Raw genomic sequence first — 14247 nt, forward strand, 5'->3', positions numbered from 1 at the left:
ATTTTTGTGTGTGTGTGTGTGTGGAGTTTTTAGAGTTTTCTATATATAGTATCATGTCATCTGCAAATAGTGACAATTTTATTTCTTCCTTACCAATTTGGATGCCTTTTATTTCTTTATGTTGTCTGATTGCTGTGGCTAGGACTTTCAATTCTATGTTGAATTAAAGCGGTGAGAGTGGACTTGTTCCTGACCTTAGGGGTAAAGCTGTCAGTTTTTCACCATTGAGTATGATGTTGTCTATGTGTTTTTCATATAAGGCCTTAATTATGTTGAGATATGTTCCCTGTAGGCCTACTTTGCAGAGGGTTTCTTACCGTAAATGGATGTAGTACTTTGTCAAATGCTTTTTCTGCATCTATTGGAATGTCACATGGTTTTTATCCTTTTTCTTATTGATGTGTTGTATCACGTCGATTGTTTTGCAAATATTAAACCAAGTTTGCATCCGTGAAATTGATCCCACTTGATTGTGGTGAATGATTTTTTAAATATAGCATTGGGGGGCGCCTGGGTGGCGCAGTCGGTTAAGCGTCCGACTTCAGCCAGGTCACGATCTCGCGCTCCGTGAGTTCGAGCCCCGCGTCGGGCTCTGGGCTGATGGCTCAGAGCCTGGAGCCTGTTTCCGATTCTGTGTCTCCCTCTCTCTCTGCCCCTCCCCCGTTCATGCTCTGTCTCTCTCTGTCCCAAAAATAAATAAAAAAAAAACGTTGAAAAAAAAAAAAAAATAAATAAATAAATATAGCATTGGATTCAGTTTGCTGATATTTTGTTGAGGATTTTGCATCTATATTCACGAGGGATTTGGCCTGTAGTTCTCTCTTTTTTGTGTGTGTGGTGTCTTTATCTAGTTTTGGTATCAGGGTGATACTGGCCTCTTAGAGTCATTGGAAGTTTTTCTTCCTTTTGTATTTTTTGGAAAAGTTTGGGAAGAATGGGTATTAACCCTTCTTTATTATTTTTATTTTATTATTTATTTATTTATTTATTTATTTATTTATTATTGTTTTAATATGAAATTTATTGTCAAATTGTATTAACCCTTCTTTAAATGTTTGGTAGAATTCATCTGTGAAGCCATCTGATCCTGGGCATTTCTTTGTTGGGAGATTTTTGATTACTGATTGAATTTCATTGCTGGTAATTGGTCTGTTCATATGTTCTTTTTCTTCCTGCTTTAGTTTTGGTAGATTATATGTTTCTAGGAATTTATCCATTTCTTCTAAGTTGTCCAATTTGTTGGCATATAGGTTTTCATAATATTCTGTTACAGTTGTTTATATTTCTGTGGTGTTGGTTGTTATTTCTCCTCTTTCATTAGTAATTTTTGTTATTTGGATCTTCTGTCTCTCTTTTGTAATTAGTCTTGCTAGAGGTTTATCAATTTTGTTGACCTTTTCAAAGAACCAGCTCCTGGTTTCATTGATCTCTTTGATTGTTTTTTAGTTTCTGTATTATTTATTTCTGCTCTAATCTATATTATTTCCTTCCTTTTTCTGGGTTTGGGTTTTATTTGTTCTTCTTTATCTAGCTCCTTTCACTGCAAGGTTAGGTTGTGTATTTGAGATTTTTCTTGCTTCTTGAGGTAGACCTGTGTTGCTAGACTAGATTCCCCTCTTAGGACTACCTTTGGTATATCTTATATTTATATGATTTATTAATAAAGACTATATATTATAAAAGCTTTCCTGTAGCCTTAGATATAAATTTTAGCTTTCAGTAAATTTAGAGGCCATCTTAAATCTTTAATATTTTGGGGGCACCTGGGTGGCTCAGTTGGTTGAATGTCTGACTTTGGCTCAGGTCATGATCTCACGGTTCGTGGGTTCGAGCCCCGCATCAGACTCTGTGCTGACAGCTCAGAGCCTAGAGCCTGCTTGGGATTCTGTGTCTCCCTCTCTCTCTGCCCATCCCCTGCTCACACTCTGTCTCTCTCTCTCTTTCTCTCTCTCAAAAAAATAAACATTGAAAAAATTTTAATTTTTAATATTTTCAAATAGGTTTCAATGTTAAAATTTTCTTCCTTTCCCAAATTTTGATTAATAAACATAGCCTATATTAGTAGACCATAACAATTTATAAGTGAGAGTAGTTTGCAAAGGATACTTCAGTTCCATCAGTTGAGTACCAGGAGTTTGGAGTTCATTGCTAGGGATGGTGGGAGTCTTGGGAAAGTACTTTCTTCTTCTTGTTCTTCCTTAATGTCACCAAGAGGATTCTTAGAACAGTAGTGTTGGAAAATGACACTTGTTGACCCTGTGGGTCTATATGTCATTACATTGCTCTACCAATATGCTTAGAAATTTATTTTTTTTTAATTTTTTTTTTCAACGTTTTTATTTATTTTGGGGACAGAGAGAGACAGAGCATGAATGGGGGAGGGGCAGAGAGAGAGGGAGACACAGAATCGGAAACAGGCTTCAGGCTCCGAGCCATCAGCCCAGAGCCTGATGCGGGGCTCGAACTCACGGACCGCGAGATCGTGACCTGGCTGAAGTCGGATGCTTAACCGACTGCGCCACCCAGGCGCCCCCCAATATGCTTAGAAATTTAAATGTCCCAAGAAATATGCTTAGTAAGGGACATTCACTCTTATAAATCTCTAGGTCAGTCATATCCCATAAATAATGAGCAGAAAATGCAAACAAACCTCATATGTAATTTTAATTTTTCTAGTAGCCATATGAATAATAGTTAAAAGAAGCAAGTGAAATTAATTTTGATAATACACTTTTCCCAACCCAACAGAATTCAAAATATTACCATTTTAACATGTCACCAAGGTGAAAATCTTTGGGGGGAACCTGGGCGACTCAGTTGACTTCGGCTTAGGACATGATCTCATGGTTCATGAGTTCTGGCCCCATATTGGGCTCACTGCTGTCAGCACAGAGCCCACTTTGGATCTTCCATCCCCCTCTCTCTCTACCATTCCCTCACTTTTGTTCTCTCTCTCAAAAATGATAAAATTAAAAAAAATTTTAAGATAAAAACCATTGAGATATTTTATATATTTTGTGTGTGTAGGTGTGTTAAGTCTTTAAAATCTAGTGTGTATTTTACTCTCAGAGCACATCTCACTTCCAAGTAGTGACATTTCAAGTGCTCAGGAGCCACATGTGGCCACCATACTGGACAGTGCAATTCTAGATGCTTAGATGGTAGGTATGTTTAAGGCAATTTTGATTCTATAGGAAAATCATTAATTGTTGCTAAACAAAAAGAATCTCTCCCTAATGCCCCAAATCAATTGAATATTAATATTTTCTTTTAGATACAAATACAGGCATTTATGAACAGTACTTTTGGAAAAATCTTGTCTTCTCAGCAGGCCCTTCAGCTTCTTCAAAGGTATTTATAGTGCATTAAGCAGTGTAGTTTCTAGGTGGGATAACTTTGTATTTGAAAATACAAATTTCAAATAAGATATTTTTGGAAATCTCTCCTCCGTAAACTTTAAGACTTATAAACATTAATCTTTAAATTGCCATTAAATAGATTGGTAAAAATTTGAAATATAGTATGATATTTCTCATTGCATTTTTTGAAGCAGAAAGTCTTCCAATAAGAAAATGAAATTATTTCACATGATTTTTCCTCCAGCTGTGTAATATATCTGAAGTTGATTTCATAGATGTTATTGGAAAGGGAACAAATAATATTTAATTCTGCATACTGCAAGGATTTCTAGAAGTGAAGTTATCAAAGGGTAACAGATCCTCAAAGTTCTCATTTTTCCTCCGGAGTGCTCCTGCTGCTTCCTTTTCCTCTATTCCTGACAATGGTGCTCTCCTAAAGGGCAGGGCAGCCTGGACTGGATGCCATTTCCTTTGAGTTCAGGGAGGGCTATGAGCCCATGTTCATGTTAGGGATCCTTCGGGAATGCTCCCCTGAGAGCCAGTGCATCTGGTTTGGGCCCAGCTTTGCTATATAGCTCCACGTCTGTCTAATGTTGGATCATACCAGTGAGACTTTACCTCATGAGACCAGTGAAAGAGTCAAAACAGACAGAAAATGAGTTTGACAAATGGTAATACTGTACAGACAGATGGCAGCACCATTTTCTTTTTGATTTCTCTGTCTCTGTCTCTTTCTGTGTGTCTGTCTATCTTTTTACCCATAGTACGCGGGTGTTAATTCACTTTCTTATCAGGATGTTATTATCCTAGTATTTCCTGTGCATCACTTAGTCTGAAGGTGGAAGTGATATTTGGCAGACAGATCATTGTTTTGATTATGGCTATTTGGAATTGTGTGAGCATTACTGTTGTCAGAGGGATGCTCAGGGTGTTCCCCTCCATCTTTGCTAAGTCAACCCTTGCCCCCCATCTTTTCATTTTCAGTTTAAATGTCCTTTTCTAAGGAAGTCTTTCTTGCCTCGCCAGACTTGGCTGGGTTCCCTTGATATATGCATTCCTGGTCCCCTTGTAATTTAAATGATTTTTTTAAAACATAGCTCTTGGCTAAGTCTACATTTTCCATAAGATAACTGGAGGCTCCAAGAGGGCTGGCTCCACACTTGTCTTGTTCCTCACCGCATCCCAGGACAGTGCATGAGGTCTGGCATGAGTGTTTGTCAAATGAGTGAATGAATGGATTTTTAGGATGGCAGCAATTCTTAAGTATGTTTCTCATTGACTTTTTAATTATTCACCCTCACTCACTTTCAGATTCCAGAAGCTGAACATCCCCTGTCTTCAGTTAGAAATAAACCATACCATCGAGCGTATTCTTCAGTATTACGTGGCTGAACTTGAAGCTACAAAGAAGGCAAGGGTCATGTTTATAAACAGAGTGGTACTTTAGTACAAAAAAAAAAAAAAGTATTCTGAAAGCATTGCCCTTATTATCTGGTGCCAAGCTTTTCAAAATGACCCTTTCACTGCCAAGTACCTCTGATGTGTCCCTCCAAATGTGGGAAGGTGTTGACAGTGTATGTCACTGGACAGCCAGATTTACGTCCCTATGCTCTTAAGAACAGGGTTTGTTTGTTTGTTTTTGTAACAGCATTTATGTGTGTGTTGGAAAGCCCATTTAAGTTAATATTTCTGTGTAGAGAAATATGGGCTCTGGAGAATATTGTGACAGATATAATGTAGCTTATTGCTCCCTTATTTGAATATCTCCTTAAAATTTGGGATAAAATACAGAAAAAAATATACATGTAATGGGAAATAAGGGTTTAGAGAGAATTAAATGTCATATATTGGAAACATCGTAGTTTCTGAGCCACTGATGATCTCTAAAGTGCATTTACATATTTATTGACTAGCTCCTATACATAAAACATGTGAGTGCAAATGTATTGAATATCTTTTGCCTTTTCCATTGCATTGAATTTTAAACATCAATACCGTATCTTTAATTCCAGCTTTATCATTCTCAAAAAGATGACCCACCTCTTGCTCGCAACATGCCCCCTATAGCAGGCAAAATACTTTGGGTGAGGCAGCTCTATCGCCGGATAAGTGAGCCCATCAACTATTTCTTCGTAAGCCAATAATTCCATTTATAGTATGAGGATTACAGTAGTTTTAATAGAAGATGTATATTTTATCCGATAACATTTGTGTCCAATAAAGTCGTGAGAGCTAACTAATTCTTTCACTGGCAAAAAAAATTTAGTTTATAAATATGCCTGAGGGTGACCAAGCCAATTCCTTCATGTTTAGTAGATAAGCTCACTTAATTGCAGTTAATCTCTAAGGGGGAGAATCTTATAACTTTATGGCTTTTAGTAATAAAAGATACTTTATCAAGGCTTTTAAAGAGTCATTGTTTTGAAAATAATAAAAGTACAAGCATAATCCTGAAGCTTACTTCTCTGTGTGGACAGATATGTCACTGACATATATAAATGGAAGTGAAGACAGTCTTAGAGAGTATATTCCTTTTTAAAAAATTTTTTTAATGTTTATTTATTTTTGAGAGAGAGAGACACACACACACACACAGAGCGTGAGTGGGGGAGGAGCAGAGAGAGAGAGAGAGAGGCACACGATTTCGAAGCAGGCTCCAGGCTCTGAAGTGTCAGTACAGAGCCTGATGTGGGACTCAAACCCACGAACCGCGAGATCATGACCTGAGCCGAAGTCAGATGCTTAACCGACTGAGCCACCCAGGTGCCCCAGAGACACTATTTCTGAATAAAGAATTGAGATCTAGAGCAAAGTATAATGGAGTATATGCATTCTCTGTGTCCTTAAGATTATTAGATTTCTGAAAAATCCCAGGATACTCGTAGGCCATATTGTCATTTTGAAATTGCCAGTTTGTCTTGTCTTTGTTTTTTGTGTGGTTTGGTTTGTTTTTGTAAAGAGACAGAGTAACAACGCAGAGTTGCCTTGCTTCGGGTGGCATCTTATGCCTAAATACAGAAGGAAATAACTACCAAAAATAGTCTTGCAGTAATTTTAGTATTTAAGCATTTTTGGATATTAAATTTTTATTGTTGCTGTTTGACTGCTATCATTTATTTTACTGTTCTCACTATTTGTAAAAATATTAAAACGCTGGCCTTAGAGAAGAGGCCAGGACGGGGACTCTATTGCTGATTGACTCTGCAGTGAGATTGCTGTGTTTTTGACATCTGTGAGTCAAAAAGTGAGGCTTTCAGTTTTTATGTAAATAAATTTGGTTTTTGTTCTTTGATATACAGTTACTTTTTTTTTTTTTTTTTTTTTTTTTTTTTTTTTTTTTTGTGGTGCTGGAATTTGGGGATTTTCCCTGATATTCACAGCTCAAGGAAAATCAGTCCATTGTATCTTGTCCAGAAAATTGGGAAGGGAATAGAGAATTGAAAGCAGAGGCTCTCAGCCTGGCTGGCTGTAAGGCTGGATAGACCTCTCTTTCTTCTTAAATCCTTTATTTCCTTTTCTAGTTTTCCCTTTCTGCTGGTAATGTTTCTCTACTTCCATCTTTAGTTTGTATGGCTTTCCTCACCTCTATTTTACTCTGAAGCAAAATCTAAGTTGCTAACATAATTAATTATTTGATGACATTTTAAGTACCAACAGCTTTATGATTTGGATACAAAAACAACCAACAATCTTTTAATTTTGAATCTTTTTTTCCCCTTAAAAAAACAGAAAAACTCAGAAATTTTGTCAAGTGCAGAAGGTAAAGCTGTCATTCGTCAGTATAACAAAATTTCCTATGTTCTGGTGGAATTCGAGGTGGTCTATCACACAGCCTGGGTCAGAGAGATCTCGCAGTTACAGTATGGTGTGTATAAGACTATGCAGTGACACTAAGGAGGGGGTGTTAGGTGATTTTGAATGAATTCATGGTTCTAGAGAATTTTTACATCCCTTTAATGCAACATTATGATGGTCATATTTAGCTTTGGGAATGATACAATTATGTCTTTTTAAAATACAATTGTTTCTTTACAGTTACTAAATAATATTCTGATTTAATAAGCAACAGTTGCCATCACCTTAAAGTTGATATACTTAGATTGTGACTTCACACTAAGAAACAGTATTTAAAAGTAAATATCGAGACTCATCATAGATAGTTCTCCATAGATTTAGGGAAGTTTTCATCTTCAATTTTATCATGTTGTAGATTCAAATCTCAGTCCCAATCAGGGGAGAAAGAATTGCACTTTGCTGGTCTTCCTTTCTTCCTTCCTTCCTTCCTTCCTTCCTTCCTTCCTTCCTTCCTTCTTTCCCTCTTTCCCTTCCTTCCTTCCCTCCCCCTCCCTCCCTCTTTCCCTTCCTTCCCTCCCTCCTTCCCTCCCCCCCTCCCTCTTTCCCTCCCTCCCTTCCTTCCTTCCTTTCTTCCCTCCCTCCCCCCTCCCTCCCTCTTTCCCTCCCTTCCTTCCTATCTTCCTTCCTTCCTTCCTTCCTTCCTTCCTTCCTTCCTTCCCTCTCCTTTCTTCTCCTTCCCTCCCTCCTTTTTTCCTCCCTCACTTCCTTCCTTTCTTTTTCTATAACGGAATTTTACTGCACTTTGAGCTCCAGTAGATTCACAGTATTAGGGCTATGTCTAGGTACCTCTGAGAGGTGCCAAGGCATTGGGCAGAATTCACTGTGAAGCAGAGGAGGGCTGATTTCAAGCCATCATCCGTCCATGCAGGCATGATCTGGGGTGTTGTTACTGTGTGGGCTCAATTGTCGGGCGGTCCAGGTTCCTGCTTTGTCCCATCTTAGCCTTCAGCTTTATCCATAACCTTGATGGAACCCTGACTGTAGTCCCTGATAGAAAGGTCTCTCCTTCCATACCAGGATCTCCACCCCAGCAGGGTATACAGAATTGCAGGCACAGGAAGCACAAATCCTGCAGTTGGGTCCCTGGGAGTGATGGTACGAGGGGCTGCTCTTTTCCTGCCTCTTGGTTCCTGACCTATATATTTTAGCTATTGAAGGCACATCACCATTACAAGCTATTGATTCATTCATGCCTGTGTCCTGGAGGACGGGGCCCCAACTCTGCAGGCTGTCTTCCCCACCTGGCCCCTCAGGTTAGCTTTTAATAAGCCACTCGTATCAGGCCAACTGTTTCTGGGTAATGAGTACAGTAGGACCCTATGGAGGCAGGGTCCATAGAGGCAGCTAAGAGCACACTCTCAAAGGAGCCTTAAGAGAAACTTAAAATTCACATTCTGGAAAAGGGCAGAAGAGAATTGTTAACTGAAGAATGGAGCATGTTCTATTTTGCTTGTATAATACCATACACTTTTCTACTTTTCTTTCTCCCGGTGGTTTTTCCTCTTATTGGCACATGCTCAAAAACAAGTTCACCACTTACCAGTTCCATAAAGCTTCTTGTTCCCCCAGCAGAAAATAACGTCTTCCTACTCCAGAGTCCTCTATTTGCTTTATCTGCTGTTCTTTCTCATGACACTTACTGCTTTATGGATCTGTCTTATCTCCCCTACACATTCGAAGGGTACTCTCTCTGTCTGCTTCATCCTTGTAACCTTTAAATAACAGTGATAGCTGACACTTATATAGTTCTTACCATGTGCCAGGCTTTGTCAAAGCACTTTACATATGCAGCTTCCTTTTAAGCCTCATGGCGACCCTATGAGGAACTATAATTATCCTCATTTTATAGAAGAGGAAACTGCGGTACTGGGAGATTAAGCCCCTTGCACAAGATTATCACACAGCTAGGAAATGGCAAAGCTGGGATTTAAATCTGCCTTTTCCTATGAAATGGAAATAAATTGTGAAGTGGAAATAAATTGTTCTGCAAAGCTTCTTGTTGTATTGATGTGGCGATATTTAACAATATAGGAACTCAGAATAATAATTGGGGATCTGGTGTTGGCCTCTTTTAGATGGTTGCTCTATAAAGTTTAATGAAATGCCACTCAGTTCTGGAGCTGACTTCCTGGCTGTCATTATTCTTAGCGGTCTCGCTGACCATTTTGTCCTTTCAAGAAAGCTCAGTACAGACTTAAGGAAGATAGATTTCATTAGATGAACATTCCAAGGTTATTTTGGAATTTACTTGGGAGGATCAATGATTTCTGGCCCAATTTAAAAAAGATTCCAAACGAATTAAGTAAAATTTTTAGTTGAAATCCTCATGCAACCAACAGCATTAAGAACCATCTCAAGACTAATTGATGAATAAAAGTCAACTAACTTCAAAGGGCTATACAGACTATTTTATTTTACTAGAAATTCAATGCAGCCACATTCTATGAAGCAATGTGAGGCTTGGAAGATACATAGGGAATTCTCATGGTAGTAGTGTTTGTTAATATAAGGTGTAATTTAAGCTAGCACATACTCATCTAGAAGTGTGTTGTTATTATGCCTCTAGAAATAATTCATGTTAGGATAACAAATAAGCTATGGCTACTCACCACTGATCGGGATTATTTATTTCAATTCATAATAAAAAGCATGCCTGAAAATTCCTATGTATATGAATGATATTCAGGTGGTAGTTTCGGTGTAGCCTAAAAAAGTCTTCCTCTACAACCTGGAAGTTTACAATGCCATGGTGTTTAATAAATATTGATTATTGATACTGAACTTAGTTACCAGAAATTCAAGATGGAGGCTTAGTTCAGATAAGCCTCTTTAAAGAAGCAGTTTGGGGTTGTGAGAAAGAGTTCATCACATGAGGTGTGTCGTATTTTGTAGCGTGTACTCCTTCCATTTCTCTCACAGGGGTTAAGTCACAATCCATTAAAATAAACTACATTGCATTATAGCTTTCTTAGATCCACTCACAAAAGTATTGCAGTTCATAGCACGAAGACTGTATGTTCTTCGTCCATTTTTATCTGTCTGGATCTGATTGTATGGCTTTGCAGACACTCTGCATTCATTTATCTGAGTTTTGAGCACTGACCACATGTCAGATGCTATGCCTTAGCACCTAGGATATCCAAAACTATTGTTCTATTAAGAAGTCAGTACCCAGTGGAGAAGACAGGCATGTAAACATGGCTGGAAGCAGAAAAGAAATCCAAAAAAACTAATGCCAATAATCATTTATTTGTAGCTTTACAAGCCACACTTTTTGTGCGACACCCAGAGACAGGGAAGTTGCTGGTTAATTTTGATCCCAAAATTTTGGAAGTTGTTCGGGAAACTAAGTGCATGATAAAAATGAAGCTGGATGTACCAGAAGAGGCAAAGAGATTGCTAAAACTGGAGAATAAATTGAAAGCAGATAAATTGCATTTGCAGGTAAGATAGATTATATTTTTAAATTATTTTTGAGGGAGTTTTTTGTTTTGGTAAAAGAAAAATACGTCACGGGAGTTGTGCTGATGTGATATTGAGGGGAAATTTGTTACTACGTTGATTGTTCATTTTTCTTCAGTTTTATTGAGGTGCAGTTGACAAATAGAATTGTAAGATATTTAAAGTGTGCATCATGATGATTTGATATACATATACAATTGGCACAAAAACAGACACATAGACCAATGGAATAGAATAGAAACCCCAGAACTAGACCCACAAACGTATGGCCAACTCATCTTTGACAAAGCAGGAAAGAACATCCAATGGAAAAAAGACAGTCTCTTTAACAAATGGTGCTGGGAGAACTGGACAGCAACATGCAGAAGGTTGAAACTAGACCACTTTCTCACACCATTCACAAAAATAAACTCAAAATGGATAAAGGACCTGAATGTGAGACAGGAAACCATCAAAACCTTAGAGGAGAAAGCAGGAAAAGACCTCTCTGACCTCAGCCGTAGCAATCTCTTACTCGACACATCCCCAAAGGCAAGGGAATTAAAAGCAAAAGTGAATTACTGGGACCTTATGAAGATAAAAAGCTTCTGCACAGCAAAGGAAACAACCAACGGAACTAAAAGGCAACCAACGGAATGGGAAAAGATATTTGCAAATGACATATCGGACAAAGGGCTAGTATCCAAAATCTATAAAGAGCTCACCAAACTCCACACCCGAAAAGCAAATAACCCAGTGAAGAAATGGGCAGAAAACATGAATAGACACTTCTCTAAAGAAGACATCCGGATGGCCAACAGGCACATGAAAAGATGTTCAGCGTCGCTCCTTATCAGGGAAATACAAATCAAAACCACACTCAGGTATCACCTCACGCCAGTCAGAGTGGCCAAAATGAACAAATCAGGAGACTATAGATGCTGGAGAGGATGTGGAGAAACGGGAACCCTCTTGCACTGTTGGTGGGAATGCAAATTGGTGCAGCCGCTCTGGAAAGCAGTGTGGAGGTTCCTCAGAAAGTTAAAAATAGACCTACCCTATGACCCAGCAATAGCACTGCTAGGAATTTATCCAAGGGACACAGGAGTACTGATGCATAGGGGCACTTGTACCCCAATGTTCATAGCAGCACTCTCAACAATAGCCAAATTATGGAAAGAGCCTAAATGTCCATCAACTGATGAATGGATAAAGAAATTGTGGTTTATATACACTATGGAATACTACGTGGCAATGAGAAAAAATGAAATATGGCCTTTTGTAGCAACGTGGATGGAACTGGAGAGTGTGATGCTAAGTGAAATAAGCCATACAGAGAAAGACAGATACCATATGGTTTCACTCTTATGTGGATCCTGAGAAACTTAACAGGAACCCATGGGGGAGGGGAAGGAAAAAAAAAAAAAAAAAGAGGTTAGAGTGGGAGAGAGCCAAAGCATAAGAGACTGTTGAGAACTGAGAACAAACTGAGGGTTGATGGGGGGCGGGAGGGAGGAGAGGGTGGGTGATGGGTATTGAGGAGGGCACCTTTTGGGATGAGCACTGGGTGTTGTATGGAAACCAATTTGACAATAAATTTCATATATAAATAAAAAAAAAAAAGAAATTGTGGTTTATATACACAATGGAATACTACGTGGCAATGAGAAAAAATGAAATATGGCCTTTTGTAGCAACGTGGATGGAACTGGAGAGTGTGATGCTAAGTGAAATAAGCCATACAGAGAAAGACAGATACCATATGGTTTCACTCTTATGTGGATCCTGAGAAACTTAACAGGAACCCATGGGGGAGGGGAAGAAAAAAAAAAAAAAAAAAGAGGTTAGAGTGGGAGAGAGCCAAAGCATAAGAGACTGTTGAGAACTGAGAACAAACTAAGGGTTGATGGGGGGTGGGAGGGAGGAGAGGGTGGGTGATGGGTATTGAGGAGGGCACCTTTTGGGATGAGCACTGGGTGTTGTATGGAAACCAATTTGACAATAAAGTTCATATATAAATAAAAAAAAAAAAAGATATACATATACATTGTGAAAGTATTCCTGTCATCTAATTAACACATTCATTACCTCATATATATATATATATATATATATATACCTCATATATATATATATGCCTCATATATATATATGCCTCATATATATATACCTCATATATATATATACACATACCTCATTTATATATATACATACCTCATATATATATGTGTGTGTGTGTGCGTGTGTGCACGCGTGCACATATATATTATGTATATTTGTCTCTTTTTTTGGTGAGAATATTTAAGTTCTACTCTCTTTGTAAAATTTGATTATATGCTATAGTGTTATCAATTATAGCCACCATGTTAATCGTCAGATCTCAGTCTTTATTCATCTTTAGCTAAACGATTGCTCCCTTTTACCAAACTCTTCGTATTCCCTCACCACTCCCAGCCCCTGGCAATCACTTTTATGCTGTTTTTACAAGTTAAGCTTTTTTAGATTCCACATGTAAGTGGCATCATACAGTATTTGTCTTTCTTTGTCTGCCTTATTTCATTTAGCATAATGCCTTCAAGGCCCATCCATGTTGTTCCAAATGGCAGGATGTCTTTCTTTCTCAAGGCTGAGTAATAGTCCATTGCATATATATACCGTATTTTCTTTACACATCCATTTATTGACGGATGTTCCCATCATCATTGTAAATAACATGGGAGTCCAGATATCTCTTTGAGACCCTGATGTGGGAATTGCTATGTCATATGGTATTTTTATCTTAAAAATTTTTGAGGAAACTCTAGACTGTTTTTCATAGTGGCTGCACCAATTTACATCCACACCAACAGTGCACAAGTGTTCCCTTTTCTCCATATCCTGGCCAACACTTGTTATCTCTTGGGTGTTTGTTTGTTTGTTTTGAGAATAACCATTCTAATAGGTGTGAGGTACCATTTCACCGTGGTTTTGATTTGCATTTCCCAGATGGTTAGTGATAATTGACTACCTTTTCATGTACCTATTGTCCTTTTGTGTCTCTTCTTTGGAAAAATGTCTATTCAGTTCCTTTGCATGTGTTTTAACTGGATTGTTAGTTTTCCGCATTTTTGTTGTTGTTGTTGTTGTTTTTGTTGCCATAGGCTGCCTTTTCATTTTGTTGATGGTTTTCTTTGCTGTGCAGAAGCTTTTTACTTCGATGGAGTGCCACATGTTTATTTTTGCCTTTGTTGCTTATGCTTTTGGTTAAATCCAAAAATCACTGCCAAGACAGCTGTCAAGGAGCTTACCCCATGTTTTCTTTTTTAGAGTTTTACCGTTTCAGGTCTAAAATTTAAGTCTTTAATCCATTTTGAGTTGATTTGTGTGTATGTGTTTAAGATAGGTGTCCAGTTTCATTCTTTTGCATGTGACAGTCTAGTTTTCCCAATACTATTTATTGAGGAGACTGTCCTTTCCTCATTGTATATTTTTGGCTCCTTTGTATATTCTTGCTTCTTTGTAAATTAATTGGCCATATGTCAGGGATTTATTTCTGGGCTCTTTATTCTTTTCCTTTTATTTTATTTTATTTTATTTTATTTTATTTTATTTT

The 14247-nt window shown here is 38.0% G+C and overlaps 1 protein-coding gene across 5 annotated transcripts in view; it reads left to right on the forward strand.

The window, feature by feature from the left end:
• DNAH8 (dynein axonemal heavy chain 8) overlaps positions 1 to 14247 on the forward strand; it is a 347525-nt gene that overhangs the window by 66244 nt on the left and 267034 nt on the right. For all 5 annotated transcript variants that reach the window (XM_086706753.1, XM_086706756.1, XM_086706755.1 and 2 more), the window contains 5 exons: positions 3275 to 3351; positions 4671 to 4770; positions 5372 to 5491; positions 7089 to 7224; positions 10471 to 10658. In XM_086706753.1, the coding sequence (XP_086562879.1) occupies positions 3275 to 3351; positions 4671 to 4770; positions 5372 to 5491; positions 7089 to 7224; positions 10471 to 10658 (621 nt within the window). The remainder of the gene's footprint in view (positions 1 to 3274; positions 3352 to 4670; positions 4771 to 5371; positions 5492 to 7088; positions 7225 to 10470; positions 10659 to 14247) is intronic.

The sequence above is a fragment of the Puma concolor genome, chromosome B2 (assembly GCF_028749965.1).
Source record: "Puma concolor isolate L17-30 chromosome B2, mPumCon1.1.hap2, whole genome shotgun sequence".
Classification (NCBI taxonomy): domain Eukaryota; kingdom Metazoa; phylum Chordata; class Mammalia; order Carnivora; family Felidae; genus Puma; species Puma concolor.